General features: G+C 37.0%; 1 protein-coding gene across 5 annotated transcripts in view; it reads right to left on the minus strand.

Annotated features, from left to right (window-relative positions):
- The window catches only part of UGGT2 (UDP-glucose glycoprotein glucosyltransferase 2), a 248,017-nt gene that overhangs the window by 72,712 nt on the left and 160,228 nt on the right, over positions 1 to 15,077 (minus strand). For 3 of the 5 annotated variants that reach the window (XR_007720872.1, XR_007720873.1, XM_050766710.1), the window contains exons 28-32: positions 10,083 to 10,241; positions 9,662 to 9,747; positions 5,535 to 5,642; positions 4,392 to 4,439; positions 466 to 550 (exon numbers count right to left, since the gene is read on the minus strand). Coding sequence is in view for 3 of the 5 variants with exons in the window: in XM_050766710.1 (XP_050622667.1) it covers positions 466 to 550; positions 4,392 to 4,439; positions 5,535 to 5,642; positions 9,662 to 9,747; positions 10,083 to 10,241 (486 nt within the window). In the remaining 2 variants the exon portion in view is untranslated. The remainder of the gene's footprint in view (positions 1 to 465; positions 551 to 4,391; positions 4,440 to 5,534; positions 5,643 to 9,661; positions 9,748 to 10,082; positions 10,242 to 15,077) is intronic. The other 2 variants (XM_050766711.1, XM_050766712.1) reach the window with 2 other exon arrangements.

The raw sequence follows: 15,077 nt of genomic DNA on the forward strand, positions 1-15,077 counted from the left end.
ATTATCAGTTCCTCATTGTTTTTAAGATTTTTAAAAACTTGTATCTAATATTTTCACTAGTTTTAAGCAGGAGGGTTGGTCCAAAAAAAATCTGCTATCATTAAAAACTCCCTTTCTCTCCCTCTTTAAAAAACATCACCTTCTCTTTTTAGAACTAATTTTTCAGTGCATGTTCCTGATCTCATCTCTAGAGTCCAATTTGTAACATTATTTGGCTACAGATAGATTTAGTAGATATATTCACAGTTATCATAATGTAAAAAAAAATCCTTCTCTTCTATCTTCAAGTTCTGTTTTCCTTTGTGAACTAAATCCTCTTCTTTTTTTTACTGCTGGAGTTCAAATATAACATTTTAGGTTGTAAAATTGTAAAGTTAGTTGTAAAATAAATCAATTAATTAAAAAACAAAGAAGATAATTCTTAATATTAAGAATAAAGCCTATAAAAACCTCTGCCCCACATACTTTTACTTCCAGTATCTTGCTTTTGAAGCTGTTTAATACAACAATGATATCTTCTAGGTCTGCTTGAGAGTCAGTTCCTTCATGCCTAAAAGTAGAAAAATGTGTCCATAATTAATTTAAGAACAGACATACAATTATGATGGCAGAAATAACAGAATAAACTCATTTTGCAATAAACATAAGTTCAAAATCACTAGTGCATATATCATGTTCTTCTGTTTCTACAGTCAATTAAGATATACTATAATATGCTGTAGTTTTCAAAATTATCCAATAAATTTTAACTTAGTATACATTAAAATTGTACAAAAGTAACTCATTAAATTCAACACTACCCAATCACTCTGAACGTTCAAATTACGGCTTATCTTTGCTGTTATATACCAAGACTATCACAAAACTAAAATCTTTCATATCCCTGATATATTGCAATGATAATTACAATTTTTTACACTTCAAAGTTGTTTATATATCAACGGAGTTCTACACTAACTTTTTAATATCCACCAGTCATTTTCAAATGCCAAAATTTGAAATACATTGTTAAACTAATGAGACTGAAAATGTGTCTATGATGTCCATCTGCATCACTTGAATGTTTCCATTTTGTATTACATATAAGGCAGTTTTTTCTCCCTTTTTCAAAATTGCTTAAACAAATACGGCAATTGTGCTCCAAAATTATTTTTTCAAACCATTCTCACTATGGACTAAAAAATTCTATCGTATTTACAATAAAGTTGAATTTTGTTGAAGGGGAAGTAATCAGATGTCAAATCAGTAGCTACTTTTGAGTTGTTATATATAATATATACTTTTAATATTTTTCCAAAATGAACACCTGGGGAGTCTAGCACTATCATGACTGACATGTCTTTGACTTTCTCTTACTCCCAATTCCTGAGTTCAGGTGGTTAAACCAAAGTAGCAGGCAGAACTCTGTCCAACAATCACTACTAGAAAACAGAAAGAAGCTAGGTGTGATGGCTTACGCCTGTAATCCCAGCACTTTGGGAGGCTGGGGTGGGAGAATCGCTCGAGTCCAGGAGTTTGAGACCAGCCTGGGCAACACAGTGAGACCTCGTTTCTGCAAATTTTTTTTAAAAATTAGCTGTGTGGTGGCCACTGGGTGTGGTGGCCAGTGCCTGTGGTGGCCAGCTAGTTAGGAGGCTGAAGTAGGACGATTGCTTGAGATTGGCAGATTGAGGCTCCAGTGAACTGAGCCGTGATTGTGCTATTGCACTTCCGTCTGGGCAAGAGAGACCCTGCTGCAAAAGAAAAAAAAAAAAGGATCTCACTTGTATTGTAGAAATATTGTCAAATTTCCTAAAAACTTTCAGCTGCTTATAGTCACAAACACTGCTCAAGGGCAGTGGCAACTTTAGACATTTAATCCCCTGTCCACTGAGACCCAGAGTATAAAGCCAGCTAGCATAGCACTACAGCTAGACCTAGACAAATTCTAAAGCAGATCTTTTTCCATTTCCATCAGGTAGCAGAGGTAGTAATGGTGATGAGCTCTCATTTTATTTCAGGCACTGTTTTAAGCACTTCATAGATGCTCACTCGCTTAATCCACACAACCATCCTTTGAGGAAAGTACAATTATTATCCTAGATCCAAATTAGTCTAGATAGTCTAGCCCTTCACCACTGTACTATCAGACCTTTACCTACAATGCCAAGCACCTGAAACCTCTGGATACATGAGGAAAATGAGCAGCGTAAATGAAGGCAACAAGCTAAGCAGTCAGAGGAAATGGACTTCATTGATAAGGCATTAATGCAGAAAAAAGGGAAGCATTCAAATAATTCATATTCTCAATGAGATTCAAGAGAATACTGAATCTCAGTAAAATCCATTTACTTCAAAATGAAAGAATTCACTATGTGTCAGAAAGCATGATTAATAAAAAGGAGCACTCATACATATGCCTCCTGAAATTCTAAAAAATCATTTATATTTTCAGAGAAGAAATGTAAATCAGATTGGCCTCATATTTTTCATCCAAAACACTAACTGGTAAGAAACAATGATGAAGCCTTGTTTCAAGCATTCTGAATAAAATTATAATGCTGTTATTCAATACTTAGGAAAGTTATAATTCATATGGAACTGCAAAAGAAATTTTTAAACCTTTGAGGACCACCTCAAAGTTTTAAACATTTGAGGGTACACCACTAATGTCTCTGAAAAAACTTATTTGTGGAAAGGTGTTGTATATTATGATATGGCAGGCAACATCTCATCTTCTACACTGCAAGAGTTAGAAAGCTACACCCATTTTTGTTTGTTGTTGTTACTCAATTCTTTTGCAGCTAAGGTTTTGGTTGATAATTAGATTCCGCTAAACAGATAGATACATTTGCATATTATTTGGAACTTAGAAGTGAGTGGGGCAATGTGCTGACGCTTGCCTAGCTTCTTTTGTCAAGCATAGTCATGGAGACATTGAGGTTTTCTACATCAGTGTTCCAGTGTGTAATTGCTTAGTTTTCTGGGTACCAAAGGCCAGTTGATGTGTTGCTGGCAGCAGCTTCTAACTTTCTCTCACTTCTGATGATGGGAAAGTAGCAGCTCTTTCTGGTTGGTCAGTTCCTTGGCTTTGTTCTCAAGCATTCCTAGGATCCAGCCCTCCTGGAGAGCTTGCTCCACCAATCCTTTCTAACACAATGTAAAAGCATCCAATTGCTTGCGTTAAATACTTCTGTGATAATATGTGAAGTCAGCCATCTGCTACGATTTGAATGTCCCTCCCCTCCAAAACTCATGTTGAAACTGTATTGCCACTGCGACAGTATTAAGATGTGGGATCCTTAACAGGCAATTATAGGTGATGAGGCTCCACCTTCATTGGGTGGAAGTGGTGCTATCACAAAAGGCCAAGTTTGGCCCTCTCTTGCTCTCTCTTGTACTTCTGCCTTCTGCCATAGGGCAATGCAGCAAGAAGGCTTCTGCCAGATGCTGTCCCTCAATCTTTCCAACCTTCCAGAACTATGAACCAATAAATTTCTGTTCATTATAAATTGCCCAGTCACAGGTATTCTATTACAGCAGCAAAAAATGGCTTAAGACACCATCTAAACATAAAATGAATGTGAAAATTAATAGACATATATAAACTGTGATCAATAGTGAATTCATTAAAATTTACATTTAACTAATGGTAATATGATAGCAAAGAACTAAATAGAATATTGGGGGTAAGGGTAAAAGGATGCTAGAATGCTTCCACTGAAATACCAATGAGATAGCTACCAGACACCGAAGTGAGTATGCATAGTCATCCATTCTCAATACCCTCACAATATGCAGTTTGCTCCTCAGAGAGATTAAGCATATAAAAATGTTCAGAAAAGGGATTGTGTGAGATGAAGGCAGAAGAGTTTCCTTACAGAGAGCTGTTGCCAGATTGTGAGTCTCCACCACTATACCCTGTGAGGATGGAAGGGGAGGAGTATTGCCTTCTCATTCTAAACTCAGTAAGGTAGACACTTTAAGGAGAAAACACTTTGCAATACATATTCTGAAGCTGGGATGCAGAGAGGACTCATGTGTGGGAAAGTTAAAAGTGTACCATGGAGCAGGATTGGATATTTGAGGACTGATTAATTGCTTTAATTGAAAAGTCAGGAGAGTGCTTATTGCCTCTGCAACTGGTCTGAACTAGAGTTTGTTGGGCAACTGATGTGTAAGTATTTCTACAGATCAGATGCAGCCAAGAAGGAGAGCGATTTGGTTTGTTGTTACGACTGGGTAGTCATGTGTCCTGCCAATATGGCAACCAGGAGGTACGAGGAGACCACACCAACAGAACCAGGAAACTAGAGAGTGAAGTACAGCAATAGAGAACTTTTAAGAGTACACAGAGAGTGAGTTTTAACTACTACAGAGCCAGCAAAGTTACGGCGGACCAACTCAAGTACCTGCGGAGAAAGAACGGAAAACCTTGTTTAACATCTCTCTCCTTCCTCCTGTAAAAAACATAGGAGAAACAGTTCAGTCTCAAAGGTACCAAACTAAAATTAATTACAAGTATTACTTTGGCAGAAAAGATCTTTCTAAAGATTTCAAGTGAGAAGTCTAGCACAGTAATTTGGCATTGAAGGTGCATAAAGTATTGTCTACAATTAGAAAAATCTGAGCAGCATTTGTCTAATTTTGGTAGAACTACAAAGAAATAAAGGAGAATAATTTTGAGACTTTTTGTATTCAAGGTAAGTAACAGCCAATACTGAGTATACACAAATAATCTGCAGTTAAAGACTATAAAAAGATTGACAGACACAGAAAGAACACACTGTGGGCATTATGCCTCAGAAGTGGAAAGCCAAATTTAAAAATATCAAATAATTTAGTCATAGCTTTAAAATCTGAACTTAGAAACTCATATTATTTTAGCTTAGATTTTTAGCAGGTTTCAGGAATATTTTTCCTAATTATAAAGTTAATACCAATTAGAATTAAAACATAAACCTTAGGATAAACAACATCAGTTTTTGTCATATTTTATATTGACCTTGTTAGACTTTTTATTATACAGTAACATGTATTTTTTTTCTATTTTGGATAGCTAGTAACATTAATCATATGTAGAATTAAATTATGACTAAGTATATGGTTTTATTGTTTATAATACAAACAAATTTGTTAGTTATTTCTACTGCCAAAAGTTGTCTGTGAATGAGAAAAAACAATTTTCACTAATATGTTAGTGGTACTTCAAATATAACATCAAGAACTATTTTCTCTCTAAAACATCTTTATGAACTGTGTATGATAGACAATAATAGTAAAGAAGATAAAATAGAAACTAAATCATGTATAGTTTTAGTTTTACATAATACATGTGCTATTGTATAACTGCATTTGTAAAGAAGGAATAAGTGGAGAGGAAATGGACATTTACTCAATATTCTATGATGATTTTCTCATTTAGTCCTTAGCAAAACCCCACAAGGGAGGTAGGATTATTCCCTTTTGTAACGAGGAAATAAAGACTACAAATAGCAAAGAAACTTATACAAGATCATACAGATAGTTGGTGGTACAGAAGGGATTTGACTTACAATTCAAATAAAGGGTTTCTCCCTTTGCAAAACATAATGGTGAAACAGTAGTGGCAGATATAGAAATACTGAGTTCCTGGCAATGTAGTTTGCACAAAATTTAAAAAGCTGAAACAAAGCATGAATGCTTCTTAAAATTATATCTTGAAACCATGGCTTTTATAAGGGTCAATATAAATGTTACAGTCTATTTTGCTCATTTTCTATACTATCATAGCAGTCTTTCATAAAACTTAGAACATATAATAGTCACTCATTTTCTTGACTATCTTTTCTACTGGAATGAGTTTTGGGAGGGTAGGAACTGTGTATCTGTAATGGGAATGACACAGCAAGGTAGCATGGGTTGCTGCCTAGGCATTAGAATATCATACCCAAATGGGTCTAGCTGGTAGCCAAAGATAAGAACTTAGAGGCACCCTTCCTGCCTCGCAAACTGGGCTTCTGTTGTCCTGCCTTCCCTTCAAACAGACCAAAAGTGATCCATGCTCTATCCCCTTATATATACTGTTAGTTGTGTGCATGCTCTTTCTCTCTGCCTGACTCCTCTTCATTCTTGCCTCATGTGACCTAGAAATGGAGCCCTTCCTGCCCAAGATTTGTAAGTAATAAATCTTTGAACTTATTTCTTATTGTGGTGGTGTATTAAGTTTGCACCACCCATCGGAAGAGCCAGGGACTATCCCGGACCGGGTTTTCTTGGAGATGCTGGGAAAAACACAAGGTTGGGTTCTGAGTGTCACCATGATGGTCAGGCAAGCATAAACTGGACATGGGTCAGACAAGAGCCACACAGGCATCTGTCAGTACAAACAAGTTTCCTGTGTGAGGGAGCCTGGGTCTGGGGTCAGACAACTATGAATTAGACCATCCACCAGGTAAACGAAGTGTCCCATGAAAGGCACACAGTAAACATTCACATCCAGCTGCCTTTCATTCCTCATTAGGGCAAGGTCACCAGCCACTCCAGTACTGGAACTCAATTTGGCTGGGGGTTCTCCAAACAGCATTGTTCAACTGCTGTCTCCAATACTCCCCCTTATTTTTGCCTGCTTATTCCACCTCACCAAGTGATTTCTGTCACTATAGTTTGTATTATCTAGTGTTTTATAACTTATAAAAGGAGACATGCAGTAGTACAGTAACCCCCATTTATTCACAGGGAATAGATTCGAAGACACCCAGGGGATGTATGAAACCATGGATAGTAGCAAACCCTAAATGTATGTTTTTCCTATACACATATGTCTATAACGTTTAATTTATAAATTAGCCAAAATACTCTTGCCCTTTGTGGTCATTAAGTAAAACAAGGGTTACCTGAATACAAGCACTGTGATCCCATGACAGTTGATCTCATAACTGAGAATGCTACTAAGTGACTCATGGGCAGACAACTGACAAAGGAATGATTTTCCAGGTGGAACAGAGCAGGATGGTGTGAGAGTTCATCACACTACTCAGCAGTGCATAATTTAAAATGTAGGATTTGTTTATTCTGGAATTTCCCACTTAATATTTTCGGACTATGGTTAACCATGGGCGAGAGAAACCACAGAAAGCAAATTCTTCTTCTCCCCTCCTCTCCCCTTTCTCTCCATCCCCTTCCTTCTCCTCCTCCTTCTTCTTGAGACAGGGTCTCACTCTGTTGCCCAGTCTGGAGTGCAGTGGCATGATCATGGCTCACTGCAGTTGTCACCTCGTGGGCTCAACTGATCCTCCCATCTCAGCCTTCCAAGTAACTAGGACTACAAGCGTGTGCTACTGTGCCTGACTACTTTTTTTATTTTATGTAGAGGTAGGTTTTGCTATGTTGCCCAGATTGGTCTCAAACTCCTGGGCTCGAGCAGTCTTCCCACCTTGGCCTCCCAAAGTGCTAGGATTACAAGTGTGAACTACCATGCCTAGCCTAAGTGTAAATTTAAAGTTTCTAGGAACTGTCATTGTTCAAAAGTGGCTGTACCATTCTACATACACAATGGAAGTGAAAAACAGCTCCTGTTACTCCAAAGCCTCACCAACACTTGATATCATCATTCTTTTTATAAAGTTAGTCATTTTAATGGCATATCTTGTGGTTTTAATGTAGATTTTCTTAATAACTAACAATGTTAAATATATTCTGTACTTATCCATATATATTCTTTGGTAGAGTGTCTGTTCAAGCCTTTTGCACATTTTTTGTCTGGTTATTTGTTCTCATAGTGAGTTCTGATAGTCTTTATATATTCTGTATATAAGTTCTTTGTCAGACATATGCTTTGCAAAGATTTTCTCCCAGTCTGTGGATTGTCTTTTCATTCTCTTTTTCGGTCATTTACATAAACCCTTTTAGTATGAATATTAACACATTCTGCAATAAAAATTATGCTTAATAAAGGGCTTTCTCAGATCCTGCTGGGATATATGTCATAATATATGACATGTGTACTGTATTAACTTTCCAAACTAAAAACTTCTAAATTCTAAAACACATATGGCCCTAAGAGTTTTAGATGAGAGATGTGCATGTCTACCCACCACCTGGAAGGTTCCATCTGTGGTATGACTAGTAACTTCCTATTAATTCTTCAAAACTCTCTTGAGGTACTCTAGATCATCTCTATCATCGCTAATGTCAATACTGACTTCCTCCGACCCACCACTACCATAGAACTAAGCATCCCTGGCTCTGTGTGCATAAGCCATTAAGCACATTTATTAACTGACACTATAAGCTAGGCACAGCATAAAAGGGAAAGAGTGGTGAAAAAAAGATACAGTAACCCCTCCTATATTATCTTTGTTGAGCACAATGTGTGCTATAATAAAAGATGCTCAGTAAGTATTTATTGAAAGCAATGAAATCTAGAGATATTTATTAAGGGTATAAAAAAGACTTTATCAAGAGTTGGCAAACTATGGCCAGTAAACCAAATCAGGTTTATGGTCTATTTTATTAATAGCCCTAAGCTAAAAATGATCTTTACACTTTAAAATGATTGTTAAAAAAACAATTTTGACAAAGACCATACGTGCTCTCAAATGAACATTACTTACTTTGGCTCCTTACCAAAAAAGTGTGATGATCCCTGCTTTCTACTGATGAACAGGAAAATTTTTGTGCAAAAAACCAATTCCAAATTGAATATGACCCAGGGATAATGGTGTTGTTACATAAGATATAACGTATACTATATTGTCATTAAATGATCAATATATCAATTATGCTGGCAGAGGGAAAAGTCTAAGAGCCTGAATTTGTGGGTGCTGGCCTGGCATTAGGGCTGGGCAACAGCTTAGGGCTTCTGGGGTAGGCCTCGTGGCTGGGCAGGCTTGCAAACTGAACCTACCAGGCAGATTTGGAGCTTGGGGCTACAGGATCTGGCAGCTGAATCTTCTGGTACCAGCATTAAGTTGGGGCTATGGGGCCTACCTGGCTTTGGGTTTTATTGGGGTGAGCATGGTTTTGGGGTCCAAGACAAAGTCTGGTGCTCACTTCCCTCTCCTTCCCCCTAGTGGGTATCTCTCCAGTTGTGCTGAATCAGGTTGAGAAAGGAGTGATGTATGTAATGTAAAATTATCCTTTCTACACTCTTCAATGTGTCTTTCTTATTTCTGTGCTACACTGCACTGTTGTAATAGCTCACCTCGTTCCTTAGTTTTTATTAAGGTAGTTTCATGTGTGGAGTGCATAGTTGTTCAAATTGATGTTTCTGCATGGGTATGAGCACCGGAATGTCTTTTTTTTTTTTTTTTTTTTTTTTTTGTTGAGACAGAGTCTTGCTCTCTGTCCCAGGCTGGAGTGCAGTGGTGCGGTCTCCGCTCACTGTAACCTCCGCCTCCCAGGTTCAAGCAATTCTTGGGCCTCAGTCTCCCAAATAGCTGAAGTTACAGGTGTATGCCACCATGCCTCGCAAATTTTTGTATTTTTAGTAGAGACGGGGTTTTGCCATGTTGGTCAGGCAGGTCAACTCCTGGCCTCCAGTGATCTGCCTGCCTCGGCCTACCAAAGTGTTCGGATTATAGACTTGAGCCACTGCGCCAGGCCAATCTTAACATTTTAATTGTTGTTTTGATGATCTTGGTTGTATTACACTAAAAACATATTTATGTGTAAAAATTTAAAAGCAGTCCGCATAACTCACCCAATTATTTGATAAATATCTTCAGATTTTCCTTGGTGTAACCTCAGTATCCAAGCACCTGGGTTTGCTTTTAATTGAAAATACCCCTTTTAAGATGAGAAAAAAATAATCATTGAGTAATACGACTAAAAACCATCTAATTGTTCATGAATACATGAATGATCCAAGAAAGTATTTACTAACTGTAGAATGAATAAATTCTATAAATCAATTCCAAGTAAAGAGATTTTACAATAACCTGTTAAAAGAATATTACGAAAGTATGATTTTCCCCATTTTTGTTTCTTATTCAAAGATTTAATTTTGTTTTCTGCAAACTGTTCAGCAACAGCAGAATAAATATTATTTCATTTTACTCTTAGGAAAACAGAGAATTTCACCAAAACATCAAATTAAATATCATCAATTAAATAATACTTACATGATTGGCCATCACTATTGTATCAACCACAACTGGTTTATTTTTTGTGCCTAGTGTGAACTGCAGACCCCGAGGAGGCTGTTCTGTCACTTTATCAAAGCAATGTCCTTCGAGGAGTAAGTATTCTAGTTCATATTCTGCTGTAACAGTTTTCTCAGTCTGTGGAGGAAGTATGTCATTGTTTTTGGTGTTAGCAAAACTCATAAAACAAAATTTTGAAAAAAATAAATGTGATTATTTTTAATACTGGCCAATGTATTTTGGTGGGTAACTTCAAGTCTGTCTTTTACATATCAGTGAATTTATGAGTTGAATTGATTTCTTCAAGACAAAAAGCTTATGATAAACTTTTTCTTTTTCATGACATTAGCTTTACCAGAACCTCATGATATATGCACCAGTATAACCAAGCAGGAAAGATATGAACATTAGATTTAGATGGGAAATTCCTTAAAGAATCTGCTTCAGTTTGCTATTGTCCTGAAGCTACCACTTCAGACTTAGCAAGAAAGCTAACTTACTATCTATCGGCTTTCCTGTAATTAAAAAAATTAATATCTATAATCAACTAATTATAAATTGATCAATATAATTCATTTTTAAAGTTAATTTTAAAAAATTAATAAAAATTAATTTTCCACTTCCCAAGTGGAAAGAAGAAAAAACAGAATGCACCTCAACAGAATAAATACTAATATAAACATCAACACACTGATTTCTATTTCTTGTCTTCATAAAATTTTTTATAAGTAACCTGCCTTTTCATTAAACATAGTTTTCTAAGAGCATGTCTCTGTCTCTATAAACATCTTTTATTTATTTTTTTTTTAATTAATTTTTTTTTTTTTTTTGAGACGGAGTCTCGCTCTGCCGCCCAGGCTGGAGTGCAGTGGCCGGATCTCTGCTCACTGCAAGCTCCGCCTCCCGGGTTTACGCCATTCTCCTGCCTCAGCCTCCCGAGTAGCTGGGACTACAGGCGCCCGCCACCGCGCCCGGCTAGTTTTTTTTTTTGTATTTTTTAGTAGAGACGGGGTTTCACCATATTAGCCAGGATGGTCTCAATCTCCTGACCTCGTGATCCGCCCGTCTCGGCCTCCCAGAGTGCTGGGATTACAGGCTTGAGCCACCGCGCCTGGCCTAAACATCTTTTAAAATGGCTGGACATTCCAGTTGTTTCTGGATTTTTCTCTGTTGCAAATGTTATGATAAATATTTTCAAGATAAAGCTTTTTCTCTACTTCATATGAATAGCATAACTAAACATGAAAATAAATCAAACAGTAAGTGATTTTCACAAATTGAGAATTCCGTTAAGGTTAAAGACAGTGATGTTGCCTATATTTAATCTTATTTCACCATATTAGGTTTTCAACACTATTGTTTAGTGTGTTTAGGATAGAGTATTTGGATATATTCTGTATTGTATAGTTGTTTTCCTTGACTGCAATTATCTCAGAAATAATAATTACAATATTTGTTTATAGCATTTCTTTTTTTTTTTTTTTCAGATGGAGTCTCCCACTCTCGCCCAGCCTGGAGTGCGGTAGCACCAGCTCAGCTCACTGCCAGCTCTGCCTCCCGGGTTCACGCCATTCTCCTGCCTCAGCCTCCCAAGTAACTGGGACTACAGGTGCCCACCACCACACCTGGCTAATTTTTTTGTATTTTTTTAGTAGAGACACGGTTTCACTGTATTAGCCAGGATGGTCTTGATCTCCTGACCTTGTGATCCGCCCGCCTCGGCCTCCCAAAGTGCTAGGATTACAGGCGTGAGCCACCGTGCCCAGTCTACAGCATTTATTTCTTGATTCCTGTTCTTATTTTACTGGTTTTAAGAACAAAAATTAAGTAACTTCTCTGAAGACAGTATTTGTTTCAACAACTTTAGCTGAATTCTGAATTTGTTGTTGAATTACTATTCTAGGGATGAACTTTATATAATTTATTAACCTATATCCAGAGTCTTTACAGCAATTTACTTGACTGGAAAGATTTTCATGGGATAGTCTCAGAATAATATGAGAATGTTAAAATTAGAAAAAGATTGTAGAGATCATGTAGTTCAACACCCTCACTTTATAGACAAGGAAGCTATACACCAAAGTGACTGTAAAGCTCAGCTCAATTATTTTATTATAAATTAGTTACTAGGGAAGAGTCTAAATACACTTACCCAGTTTGTGAATAATAGTATCTTCTTAATTTTATAATATATTAATGTGAAAATTTATCTTGTTCCTATAGATTTATATAACAGACTTCAATTCTGTTGACTTATTCAAACCACAACATAAAAACACAGCCAATTCCTTTTCCAAAGAGTTCTAGTGAATATTTTAAGTTTTCATAGAGGTGATTTAAGTTAAATTAGTTCCTATTTTCAAAACTCATTTATTTATTTGTTTGTTTGAGACAGGGTCTCACTCTGTCACCCAGGCTGGAGTACAGTGGCACGATCTTGGCTCACTGCAACATCCATCTCCTAGGCTTAAGCGATTCTCCCACCTCAGCCTCCCGAGTAGCTGGGATTACAGGAACAGGCCACCACTTCCAGCTAATTTTTTGTAGTTTTAGTAAAGATGGGGTTTTACCACGTTGGCCAGGCTGATCTCGAATCCTGCCTTCAAGTGATCTTGGCATCCCAAAGTGCTGAGATTATAGGTGTGAGCCACCGCGCCTGGCCACAAAGTTCACTTTTAGCAAAAATATGAAAGTTAGTGATCTTTTTTGACACTTACGTTTCAATCTTCCATTTATATTTTTATTTTCTGTTCTAAATATTAATTGTTGATACAGACATAAATTTAATACCTTTCAAATATAACCTTGAAAATGTATTAATTTTTCTTTTTTTTATACTTTAAGTTCTGGGGTACATATGCAGAATGTGCAGGTTTGTTACATAGGTATACACATGTCGTGGTGGTTTGCTGCACCCATCAACCTGTTATCTACATTAGGTATTTCTCCTAATGCTATTCCTTCCCCTAGCCCCTCCGCCCCGCAACAAGTCCCGGCCTGTAATGTTCCCCTCCCTGTGTCCAAGAAACATATTAATTTTTCTAATAGGATATTAATTGTATTGTTCTTCTGTGGCTGAATAGCTAAGTGTCTTCCTTTAAGAAAAGGTTAAGTTTAATAATAAACATTAACATTTGGGTTTGTTAACAATTGTCTGTAAATACGTTAATCTAGTATTTTTGTTGCCATTGAATGTGATTTTGTGTAACTGCAGACACATTTTCTCAAGTTATTAACAGCAAAGCCATAACACATATCTTGATCTGTGATCTGAACTCTGACAAGCTATCTGATAGTGGAGATGGATAAATGACAGTACAGCTTATTCTTGAATCTTATCTTAAGGCATGTGAAGGCTGAACTTAATGACTTTAGTGCAGTCTGAACTTTAAGAAACTATTCAGGACTCTGGGCAAAAATCCAAGAAAGAGTTAAAGTAAGGAATTCGTTTTAGATAATTAGGTGGCTTGAGGCATATAAGGTACAGTAGTCTTATCTGTGGTTTCTCTTTGTACAGTTTCAGTTACCCTCAGTCAACCATGGTCCAAAAATACGTGAAAAATTCCAGAAATAAACAACTCATAAGTTTTAAACTGTGCACTGAGTATTGTAATAAAATCTCGCATGACAGTGCTTGTGTTCAAGGGACCCTTATTTCACTTAGTGACCCCAAAGCACAAGAGGATGATGACCTACTTTTATAATTGTTCTATTTATTATTAGTTATTAAGGTTAATCTCTACTGTGCCTAATTTACGAATTAAATCTTATCATAGGTAGTTATGTATATAAAAAGAACAAAACATGGCCGGCCGCAGTGGTTCACGACTGTAATCCCAGCACTTTGGGAGGCTAAGGTGGGTGCATCACGAGGTCAGGAGATCAAGACTATCCCAGCTCACACGGTGGTCTCTACTAAAAATACAAAGAATAAGCCGCGTGTGGTGGTGGGCGCCTGCGGTCCCAGCTACTGGGCGGAGCAGGGGACAGCTGAGGCAGGAAAATGGCGCGAACCCGGGAGGCGGAGCTTGCAGTGAGCTGAGATCGCACCACTGCACTCCAGTCTGGGTGACAAAGAGCAAGCGTCTGTCTCAAAACAAAACAAACAAAACAAAACAATGTATATAAAGTTAGGTACTCTGTGTGTTTTCAGGTATCCACTGAGTGGGTCGGGTTATCTTAGAACAAATTCCTTGTGGATTAAGGGAGACTTCTAAAGTACAACTATTCTGATATATAGATTTCCAAGTTAGTTAAGGTTTGGTTTAAATTTCTAAGTTTTGCAGAAGGGACAGAACTCTTCACTGCAAATGTGACCTTTTCCCAAATTTTTTAAGCGTTTGAGGATGAGAGATATAAATTTCATATATTATGCACTGAGAGAATAAACTGAGCCTAAGATGAACTGTGTTCATCTAATTTATAATATAGCATTATTTAGGATCTATACCATATCTCTGGCAAACAGAGATTCTTTCACAATTATATTTGTAATGAATATATCAATAAATATCAATAAAACAGATATCAAAATTATTTATGTTTCAGAGGGGTTAATGCATTTTTCTGTGAATTCTTTTTAACAGAGTCACATCCTATTTCCTGTTAGCAATCTTTTATTTTTTGCATCTTCTCTTCCCTTGGTAAGCACCATTGTTGTTTCAGGTGTTTTGATATCTTTCAGACATATGCTGTGATAAAATATAATTAGAGAGTCTTCGGATGCAGTTCGAACAATAATTGCTGAGAATAGCAACACATCTGAACTCCAGGTAAAAGTAACTGTCTCACTTTTAGCTTTTTTTTTTTTGAGACAGAATCTTGCTCTGTCACCCAGGCTGGAGTGCTGTGGCACAATCTTGCTCACTGTAACCTCCACTTCCCGGATTCAAGTAATTCTCCTGCTCAGCCTCCTGAGTAGCTGGGATTATAGGCGTGCACCACTATGCCTGGCTAATTTTTGTATTTTTAGTA

The sequence above is a fragment of the Macaca thibetana genome, chromosome 17 (assembly GCF_024542745.1).
Source record: "Macaca thibetana thibetana isolate TM-01 chromosome 17, ASM2454274v1, whole genome shotgun sequence".
NCBI lineage: Eukaryota > Metazoa > Chordata > Mammalia > Primates > Cercopithecidae > Macaca > Macaca thibetana.